The sequence below is a fragment of the Hippopotamus amphibius genome, chromosome 2 (assembly GCF_030028045.1).
Source record: "Hippopotamus amphibius kiboko isolate mHipAmp2 chromosome 2, mHipAmp2.hap2, whole genome shotgun sequence".
NCBI lineage: Eukaryota > Metazoa > Chordata > Mammalia > Artiodactyla > Hippopotamidae > Hippopotamus > Hippopotamus amphibius.
This window is the reverse complement of record NC_080187.1, coordinates 9,241,768-9,252,146: the sequence shown is the minus strand read 5'-3', so window position 1 is coordinate 9,252,146 and position 10,379 is coordinate 9,241,768. Positions and strand designations below refer to the sequence as shown.

At 57.9% G+C, this 10,379-nt stretch overlaps 1 protein-coding gene across 1 annotated transcript in view; it reads left to right on the top strand.

Annotated features, from left to right (window-relative positions):
• Positions 1–373: 373 nt before the first annotated feature.
• Positions 374–10,379, top strand: part of LMX1B (LIM homeobox transcription factor 1 beta) — an 82,090-nt gene continuing 72,084 nt past the window's right edge. Inside the window, exons 1-2 of the mRNA XM_057725326.1 lie at positions 374–512; positions 1,347–1,533. Of these exons, the coding sequence (XP_057581309.1) occupies positions 374–512; positions 1,347–1,533 (326 nt within the window). The remainder of the gene's footprint in view (positions 513–1,346; positions 1,534–10,379) is intronic.

Here is a 10,379-nt window from a genome sequence, read left to right as displayed (position 1 = left end):
CGCCCGCCGCCGCCGCCGCCGCCGCCGCCGCCTCCTCCTCCCGGCGGTTCCGTCTGCCGCCGCCGCTGCCGCCCGGCTCCGGGGCTGACAAGCAGGTGACAGAGGAGCCGGCGCGCGTGGCTACGAGAGCCCGGGAGAGCGCGGCGCGGACTGCAGCCGCCCCGGCCCGCCCGCGCGACGCCGGGGCCCGGGGCCAGCTCGTCGCCGCTCCGCGCTCGCCGAGGGCAGCCGGCGGCCCCAGACGCAGCCCCAACCCCGCGGGGGCCGCGCCTCCCCGGCTCCCGGGCCGCGACGGCGGCGGCGGCGGCGGCGAGCGGGCAGGCGGGCGGGCGAGCACCCTGGCCGGCGGGGCCCGCAGCGCGCCCCGCGTCCCATGGATATAGCAACAGGTCCCGAATCGCTGGAGAGGTGCTTCCCCCGCGGGCAGACGGACTGCGCTAAGATGTTGGACGGCATCAAGATGGAGGAGCACGCCTTGCGCCCCGGGCCCGCCACTCTGGGGGTGCTGCTGGGTGAGTGCGGGGTCGGAGCGCCCGAGTGATCACGGGCAGGGGACAGGGACCTCGTCCCGAGGTGGACACAGAGGTCCAGGCCAACAGATGAGAGCAGTGGTTTGCGGAACATGGGGGCGTGGGGGACACAGAAGACTCCTGAAGTGATCACCAGAGGGGCAACAGGCACGCCTAGACAGGCATCCTGAGGGGACAGAGGTGTGCAGGGACACCACCTAGGAGGAGCGAGGACAGGACAGCCCAGCTGCCACCCCCATCCTCGCAGGGCCTCAGTTCTAGAGCTGCCACTCCGGGTGAGAGGTAGGAGGTGGGTGGCAGGGGTGATGGAGGGGCCAAGTAGTCACCTTGGCAAGCTTGCGAGTGGTGCCAGGTCACTTGGGGAGGGGGAGTCTCTAAGAGAAAAGTGTTCCTTGGGTCACCCAAACCACAGATTTTGGGGAGATGAGGGAGAGAAGACAGCGAACGCCACCGTGGGGCGTGTCAGCCAGCGGGTGCGTAAGCCTCACCTCGCCGGTCTCGGTCTCAGCCGGCCGCCCCGCGCCGTGCTCGTTCTCATGTGTATTATCACCAAGCGCTGGATCTCCGGAGGAGGGGAGCGCGCAGCTCCGAGCCGAGGCTCCAGGCCCGCGGCCTCTGCGCCGCGGAGTCCGCCGACTGGGACGAACTAGCTGAGGCTGCCCGGCCCCTGGAGCGGCGGCCGGGGAGGCGCAGGCGGCGGACGCCGCTCCCGGGCTGCCCTCTCCTTTGGGGCTGGGGCTGCGGGCACCGCGCGATCGGGACGCCGGGCCGGGCTGGTCGGCTCTGATGGCCCGGCTCTCGCCCTGTGCGCTGCAGGCTCGGACTGCCCGCATCCCGCCGTCTGCGAGGGCTGCCAGCGGCCCATCTCCGACCGCTTCCTGATGCGAGTCAACGAGTCGTCCTGGCACGAGGAGTGTTTGCAGTGCGCGGCGTGTCAGCAAGCCCTCACCACCAGCTGCTACTTCCGGGATCGGAAACTGTACTGCAAACAAGACTACCAACAGTAAGCGCCTCTCGTCCTCCTCCTTCCCCGCCGCCGCCCGGCACTCCAGCCCGGCCGCCCCCCTTGCCAGGTCGGGCCGGCGTCCTCCCTGCCGCCGGCCCTGCGCGCTGCTGGGCCCCTCAGCTCCGAGAACTCCGCGGGTTGCGCGTTTCCCGGCAGGGCAGAACCATCCCAGCCCGGCCAACACTGGTGGGGTGTCCGGGATCCTCCGGCAGCCCCTAGTTGCCGTCCTTTGTCCGGGAAACCTGCGCTGGGCCGCTCAGCTGGGATGCAGGACAAGGCCCTGGGCCGACTAGGGGATACGATGCTGCGGTCGTGGGACGGGGCCTGGCTTCACTGAGGCCTGCACTGGGGACCAGGAATTGATTTTCAAACGAAAGCAGTGCTTCAGGGAGCCGGGCCCTGGCGGTGTGCCTCCCCAGCCCAAAGGCAGTGTTTGTGTGGGTTTGGGATTCCTGAAGCAAGGAGGTGGAGAACCGCGGTGCTGAAGTGCCGGAGCAGTCGGGGACAGCCCCTTCCTGCCAGGCTCCTGCTGCACTTTCAGTCCCTGATGGAGAGAAAAGGATGTGCATCCTCCCCAAACCGTTCCATGCGGGAATTTTGCACATTTAATTATTGTTGGCTGGAGAAGCTGTCTAGGAAGCGGACCTTAAGAGGTGGCAAACCACAATCTGGGCTCCCCATGGGGGTGAGGAACTGACCAAGTCAGGCTTCCCCAGCAGGCCTTCTTTCTTGCAATGTGTATGTGTTGGGCAGTGGTGGCCTGCTCTGCCCTGGTGCAGCCCAAGCCTCAGAGTTGAGGCCAGAAGCTGTGGGCTGAGCCCTACCTGCTGACTTTTGTTTGTAGCTGAGACTATGGGTTTGTCTGGCAGGGGGCTCGGGCAGATAAGAGTAGATCCAGGTTTTTGGTTTTGTTTTATTATTTTTATTTCTTGACCTTCTGGGTTTTGGTTTTGTGCGTGGTGGTGTGATTAAGAGGGAGGTAGAGAGGAGCAACAGCAGGCGAGGAGGGGCGTAGGGATGCCCAGGGCAGCAATTTAGAAACAAGTGGGTGCCTGTGAGAACTTCCTAGTGAAGCCCGGAAGACCATTCCAGTTGGGGCTGTAGGGTGGGCAGGCTGCTCAGGTGGTTTGGGGCTCAGAGGGGGTCGTGTGTGCCCAAGCCTCTGGGAGAAGGCTGGGCTGCCAGGGCTTGGTAGTAAGTGCAGCCTACCTGCTCTGCCCAGGGACTGTCCCTAAATCCAGGCCCTGATGGGAAGTGGAACAGCTTGGCTGAGACCTGGAAATAGGTGGGACTGCAGGTCAGAGCACTAGAGAGGGCATCGAGTTTTACTCCAAAAGGCTCTGGGTGAGCCAGCCCTATACTAGCACCTACTCTCACTATGCTCCCCTGGTCTGGGGGCCCAGCAGGAGCTGCTTTTTGTGCCTTGTTCTTCCCGCCAGCTGGGGGGCTCTGAGGGCAGGAATTGGGACCCTGTTCAGAGTCAGCTCTTCTGTGGTCCCAGAGGCCCCCCTCCCTGTCTGGAGCACCCCAGACTAGGCACACGGCCACTGATCGGGTTTGTGCTGTGCCCCGAACTGATTCTAGTTCCCGGAGAAGGTGAGGCCACCAGTCAGCTCAGCCACAGGCAGGCATAGAACAGCACAAATATAATGAGGAAAAGTAGTTTGGGGTAGATGTGTTTGGAGGCTTTGGGCTGGCCCCTCCGCAAGGCTTATTGGACTCCAGTCCATACACTGTCCTGCACCCCTTGCCTTGCTCTTCCTGTCCCACCCGAGCTCACCTCTGGCAGTTCCACTGCCCACGCACCTTAGCCTGGACCACTCAACACGTGGGGGCCGGAGGCCCAGAAAACTGGAAATGGGCCTCCGAATCATTTGTGCAATTTCTTGAAAAAAATTTTTTTTTACATTTTGTAAAGACTCTTTCCAACCTTTTGTATATATCTGCCCTTTCTCTCCTCCCCACCCTTCAGTCGTTTATAGAGCTTTTCTTTAAAACAAGGAGAGGATGCCCCCCAGGTTTTTCAGAGCACAGAATTGTAAAGTCACAGAATTTGAGCTGGATGATCCCTTAAAGCTGAGTGGCCAACTCCCTCATTTTACAAAACAAGTAAACATTAAATAGCTGTTGCTTTGCTGAAAGTATATTTGTTTTAAAAAGAAAAAAGGCGCCTAGGAGCTTTCTCCCCCAGTGCAGTAGGGGTGTGTTTGTGAGTGAATTTTGGATCAGGGCAAACCTCCAGCGCCTGGTCTAGGTCTTGCGAGGCAGAAGGCAGGCATTATTCATGCCTCTCACGGTGCCCTCCCCCTTCCGCGCCCCCTCTTTCTTCCAATAATGCCAATTAGGTATCTGCACCAGGCTGGCCAGTGGGGGCTGAAGGGGGGTTGTTATCAAGACAGTTCTGGGGACAAATACCTCGGCGAATCTCCCATCAGCTTTTCTCTGGGAGAGCCAGCGCAGAAAGGCAGGCAGGGGCTCAATTGGAAGTGATGTTCTTTGCACAATAAAAATGTATTTCACGATTTATTTTTTTCTTTGAGGATCGCAGATGCATATTTATCGCATCTGTGCGCAAATGCTTTTCAGACGAGAATCCAGGCAAGTGGGCACAGAAACGTGCCTTCTCTGTTTTGTGGAGGCAGTGCATCAGCGGTGTTGGGAAATTAATACCCCCCCCCCCCCATAACTTTTGAAAAATGTTTCTTAGCCTCGAAAGGAGCTGCCCGGCTCGGTCCTTGGCAAGAGGTTACTATTTTTATTAAGCGTCTCTTCCTCCTTTCGATTTGTTTTAAAGATCTGGGACACCCAGAGGCACAACGTTATTTTACGCACCACGGGGGTGATTAATTGACGTTCGGGCGCATTTAATAGCGTTTGATAAAACCCACCCGCAGACCTGCAGAGCGGAGCGCGGGCCACGGCATTTGGGCATTTTCACGCATAACTCGAAGTCTCCATTTTCTCAGTACGTGTTTTTTTGGGGGGATTCCTTCAGGGGGAAAAAAAAAAAAGCATCGGACCTTTATCCTGTGTCCGAGGCTCTGGCCCCCCTGCAGTCCGAGCTCCTTCTCAGACGGAACAGCCGGTTAGAAACCGGGAGGCAACGCCGCCTCCAGACCCCAAATCGCGAACATCTCCCTTCTTCCTCCACCTGAGAACACATTTAAAAAAAGACAACGTGAACCCTCTCCTCATTTTTTTTTTCTTGCCACGTAGCCAAATAGAATTCTGTAACTCGCTTTTCTTGCCGTCTGTCGCTGGTCTGGAAAGGGTTTCTATCTTTCTATCCCGAGGAGGTGGCGAATTCCGGGAGGAGGCTCCGGAAGGGGGGAGGGTCGGTGGGAGAGTCCAAAAATCTGTCACAAAATGGAGCCTAATCACTTGCAAGACAGCTCCCAGATCTGGCGACCCGCGCCTCGTCGGTGTGCGAGCGGGAGCCCGAGTGCGCCGTGCGCCCACCTCGGCATCCCTCCCGGGCTGGCGGCGCCCTTCCGCCACCGGGCCTGCCCGGGCGGCCTCGCCTCTCCGCCGCTGAGCCCGCGCGGGTGCCCTGGGCCTCGCCTGCCCAGGTAGGATGCGCCCACTGCGGCGGGAGTGGGGCAGAGAGGCTTTGATTGAGTTTCACAAAAAGCCTTCTGAGTCCTGGGGTGATTTTTTTTTTTTTTTTAAATTTACCCCAGCTGGCTGAGGCTCCAGTGGCCCAACCCCGCTCTTCCCAGCTCATTCCTTTCCTGGGAAGTGTTTACACTGGGAAGGGCCTTCCTGGGAGGCTCACCTCTCCTCAGAGCACCAGGTGTGGCGCAGGGGGAGGCCCCAGCCTTCTCTGACTGCTGCCTCTCCCAGCTTGGGAGGCCTCCCTTGGGCACTACTGTAGGGTGCCAGCTACCAGCAGCATCCCCTCCACCAGTGGGGACCCCAGCTGGCATGACCCCCATCAGACTAATTCAGAGCTGCAGACACCTCTGCGCACAGCCTAGGGTAGAGGGCCTGTCCTGGAAATGGATTTCCTTGGAAGGAAGAGCCAGTGCTTCACCTTATTAAAAGGCCGCCGTAGGGCTCTTCCTGGAGATCTAAAGGCTGAAGGGCTCACTCTGCCAGCCCAAGTCTGGGGACCTTCTGGCCCCTGGGAGGGCACCTCTCCATTTAACCCCAGCACCTTGGCTGCAGGCGGAAGGGTGAGCAAAGGCCTTCCTGAGACTAGGGTCCTCCAGTGCTGGAGACATTATCCACAGCTGACTCTTGCCTCACCCTGTATTCCCCGGGCTCTGGGCTGGGGGAGCCTAATTTGTTTGCTGGGTTTTTCTTGAGTTGGGGAAGCAGGCTGTGAGGGTCTCCTCGGGGCTGTGTGATTGGTGACTCTCAGCTCCCTTCTGTCTGTCCACAGGAGCCAGGCTTAGGACCACAGAGCCTACCTGAGCCTCTTCTGTAAAATGCGGAACATACCCACCCAGGGGAAAGTGTTCTTATAAGGATTGGAGATAATGTGCCCCAAAGGTCCTGGCACCTTGCCTGGCATGTCATTAATACTCTGGAAATTATTGTTGTTACTTTATCACCATCAGCGTGGCAAGGAATGCCTTGCATCCAAGGCTACACACCAAACTGCCCATGGGTTCCATGCCAAAGAGAGGGGCAGCTGGCATGCTAGTCTTGCCATAAGCCTCTATACAGGGAAGATGAGGGGCACCCCTGGGAAAACCATTCCCTTTGTCTGAGTGGGACTTCTTTTGTGAGGCAGACCTGGGTTTACCTCCCAGCCCCAGCACCTGGCAGCTGTGTGATCTTCGCCAAGTGGCTGCCCATCTCTGAGCTCCAGGTTCTCCATCGGCAAAGTGGGGGTGATGATATAATTTCTCAGGGTGGTTGTGAGGATTACACAGGGAAGCTGGGTGGGGGTGGGGGGGCTTCAGTAAATGTTCCATACTTCATGGGATCCAGTATCCTCTCCTGTACCTCCAGAGAGGCAGAAAAGCTTCTGATTACATGAGTGAAAACAAATGCTCACTGTGCATTCTCAGGAAGGGCAGGCAGCAGGGTGGGCCTGGTGTGCTGGCCTGTTTCTCCTTGGGGGGGAGCGAGGGGGCAGGTAGAGGTTCTGCTAGAGCAGAGATCTTTCGACTGGGGAGCAGTTGGAATCTCCCGGGTCTACATATAACTTGGAAAAGCATGCTCAATGATATTTAATATTTGGAAAACTGTTCATGCTCATTTGTTTTTGTGATTCAAACGACAGAAAATGTAGCACAACCAACATCTCGGAGGCTGAAGGGGAGATTCAGAAGAGGGGGTGTGTGAGGGAGAGATCCAAGGATCTGTATGTTTTTCAGGTGAGAAACACCAGCCCAGGCAGTCAGAAGGCTCCTCTAGCCCAGGGAGGTTTTTTTGGTCCATGAAGAGCTGGCAGAGCTTCCCCAGGGAACTTCCTCTACCCTGCAGCTGTGAGGTTTTTAAAACAGAAAAGGGAAAACACACACTCAACAACCACCCAGTCCTACTTTGGCATTAGGTGGAGAGATGGAGGACACTCTCAATGACATGAGTTATAACTTCCAATTTGTTGGACACCACAGCTTTAGGGGAGAGAGAAAGAGAGGGATGGTCCACTCATCCAGGGAGTTCGTGTGAGCTGTCAGTCAGCTGAGGGTGCAGGAGGACTCAAGGCCCTTGGCTCTGCGGCTGACCCAGCCCTCTCCAACCCCCAGATTCTGTGCTGATGGCCGCAGAGAGCAAAACCAAAATTATATATTATTGCCACTGCAGTCAGAAGTGGGGAGGCAGTGGTACTGAGGGGAGGACAAGGCTGAAAACCATATTTGAAAAAGTTGATTCACGAAGGCAGAGGAAGCAAAGTGGCAGACGTTTGCCATTTCATCGACCGGCTGGTGTTCTCCATTCATGTCATAAATGTCTCCTGTCATTTGAAGCCAAAAGCAACATGATTTGGTTCCCCAGTGGCCTATAGGGTTTTTCTCCCTTTTTTTTTTGTATTTCTTTTTTTGCAGTAAATGTTTATTTGTGAATAATATACTTTAAACAGCCTAGCCTTGACCTCAAGTCTCCTGAAGTATCCATCTTCTCTCAGAAAAATCTTTCAAAGTTTGTGTAATTTTGGGGGGAAGGTGTAACTGACAGGGCAGTGAAGGGCCTGTGTTTGCTTTAACTACTGCGGTGTGGGGAGTGGAGGGGTATAAGGGGCCACTGTGCTGGGAATGGCAACTTTCTTGAGTTTCAGGCCCGGCTGACAGCACTTCCTCGCTGCCCTTTGCTTCGCTGGATCAGTACAAATAAATTTCTGCGTGGGCCCTTCCTTTGTTATTCCTGGGGCAATATTGTATCCATTTCTGTTCAGCTTCTTGACTGGCAGCTGCTGGACCTGCCTGGTGGACCCTGGGGCCCTGAAAGGAGGTGGGGGAGTATAGGGGTCTGAGGGATGTGTGAGCACATTGTGAGGGGAGGGGGCTTTGTCTTAATTGGGAACCAGGCCCAGAAGGGGACCAAGTGTGCCGGCTGATGGCAGAGCACCTGGCTGGCCTGGCGCTTGGTGAACTGGGGGGAAAAACCCGGTTCCTGGAATCTGGTTCCAGAAGAAACAAAGATGTTTGCCTCCTGGCCGGCTGTGCTGTAAGAGGTTTCCTCGGGAACTGTGGAGGTGGTTGTCAGCCAGGGAGGGTTCTGAAGGCTGCCCAGAGCGACAAAGGTGCCCACCAGGGCCGGCAGGAGTGAGGAGGCTGGTCAGGTGCAGGAAGATGAGTGAGCATGCTGGAACACGGGGCTGCCAGGGGCTCCCCCCCACCCCACTCCGCCCCAGGAGCCTCTGCTGGTGCTGCAGCAGCTATGATGGTGAGAGGGGAGGAGCAGCACTGGTCCGGATGAGCTAGGTGTGACTGCCATTCCCCCCTCCCGCTTTCCTCCGACTCAGTGACTCTTGTCATGTGACTTCTGAATTGCCATAGTTGCTGGGCTGCCAGGGTGTGGGCCCCTGCCCAGACCTGAAGTTACCCGAGCTGGTGGAGATGGAGAGGACCAAGGTGCTCTGGGGCCACCTCCTCCAAAAGGAGGGCCCTCTGTGTGGGGCACATTTTCTCACAGGAAAGAGCAAGATTGCAGTTATAGATCAGGGCTCAGAATGTCTCCGGCTCCTGGTGACACAGGCCAAGGGCATTTAGGAAAGCTGATGCCTCGTCCCGAGCCTCAGTTTCTTTCTCTGTGAAATAGGGGTGATAATTCCAATCTCACAGGGCTTCTCTGAGGAAAGTGAAACAAACCTGAAGATGCCAGGCTACATTCAGCATTTAGTCTATGTTTCCTTCCATCCTGCCTGGCAAGTAAGCCCGAGGCTCCCTGCCTGGCAGGAATGCATTGTTTGCCCTGAGTGGGAGGCCTAGAGAGTACAGCCTCCTAAACAGGCCTCCTGGAGCAGCCTTGCCCACCCTCTTGCTCCTCAGTGGGATCTGGGGGTCTGGGCTGGTGTTTTTGAATCTTTCCAAAAGGAATGGGGCAGGGCCGGCTGTCAGAACTGGTCCTTGGAGGCAGGCAGTCAGCAGCCTGTGGATGGGCCCCTGCTACTGAGGCATGTAAGTCCCCAGTTTTCCCCAACAGACTCTTGAGCGTGGCCAGTGAAGATGTGAACTGGCAGGAGCAGAGCCTTCCTAACCTCAGAAGGACAGGACACAGTAGCGCATCTAGAGGGAAAGGAATTGGGGTTTCTTGAGTGCCTGGATGTGCACTGACCTTTTTTGCTCTAGCTCCACGTATAGGTGAGAAAACCCAGGCTGAGGGAGTTAAGAAACTTCCCCCAGATCTGGAGCTTCTCTGTAGAAGATTCTTCCCCAGGTGGGTCTAACTCCAAAAGTGGATGGGACCCCCCCCACTCCTGACTTTCCACAAGCCCCAGATTCCCACTTTGGGTAGTTGCGATTCTCCCTAGAGCACTCAGCCTGGAAGGTGGGGGGGGGGGCCCTGCCCTTGGTTTGGGAGGGGTGAAGTTGGGTGGGTCACTGCCCTCTTCCCGCTGGAATGCCCCCAGTAAGGCCAGTCCTTGCCAGAGAAGGAAAAAGGTTAGAATAACTGCCTTTCTCCGGGCAGGAGAGCTTCCTTCAGCACCCCCCCCCCACCCTTCCGCCCCGCGGCGCACGGGCGGGGTGGCTCTCAGTGGTCTGCACCCGCGTTCTCCCCCAGGCCCACCTCTTGGAGGGTTCCTGCTCCTCCTTCTCCTTTACCCCCGAGTGGGGCAGCGCGGCGCACAGCTCCTTGGCTCCCGGGCCCCTTGGCCGAGCCACGGGCGCCAGCGGCGGTTGATGAATTTCGGTGTCACCAGGGGTTTAGCCCGGATTTGGGAACCGCGCGCTCTAATACGCGCACACGGTCCTGCCCTTTCTAAAGCGCAGCCCTTTCACCCAGCCGCTGATTTATGAAGGAATCCGATCCCGGGACGGGCTGGGCTGGAGCCGGGAGCCCGGGGCCCCCGCGGCAGCCTCCGGGCTCTTTCTCGTTGCGGGGGCCCTCGGCGGCTCCGGGCGTTCTCCCGGGCCGGACTCAGGGAGCTCTGCCGGGCGGGGCCTCCCGCGCGGCCCAGGGGTTCCCTCCGAGCCACTTAAACCCGCTGGAAGGGAGAAAGGCTGGTGGAGAGAGTTCGCATTTTCATTCGAAATCGAGCAAAGCCCTCGCCCCTCCCCAAGCCCTCCGATCGACCCCCTTGGGCAGGCCCCAAAGCGGCGAGATTGGGAGGTTTGTTTATCGAGGGAATAGAAAATGGAAAAAAGAGTCTAAGACCTTTTTCCCGCCTGCGAAATGTGCAAAGTCCCTCAGCTCCTGGAGGCGGCGAGGCGCCCCGATAGCCCGAG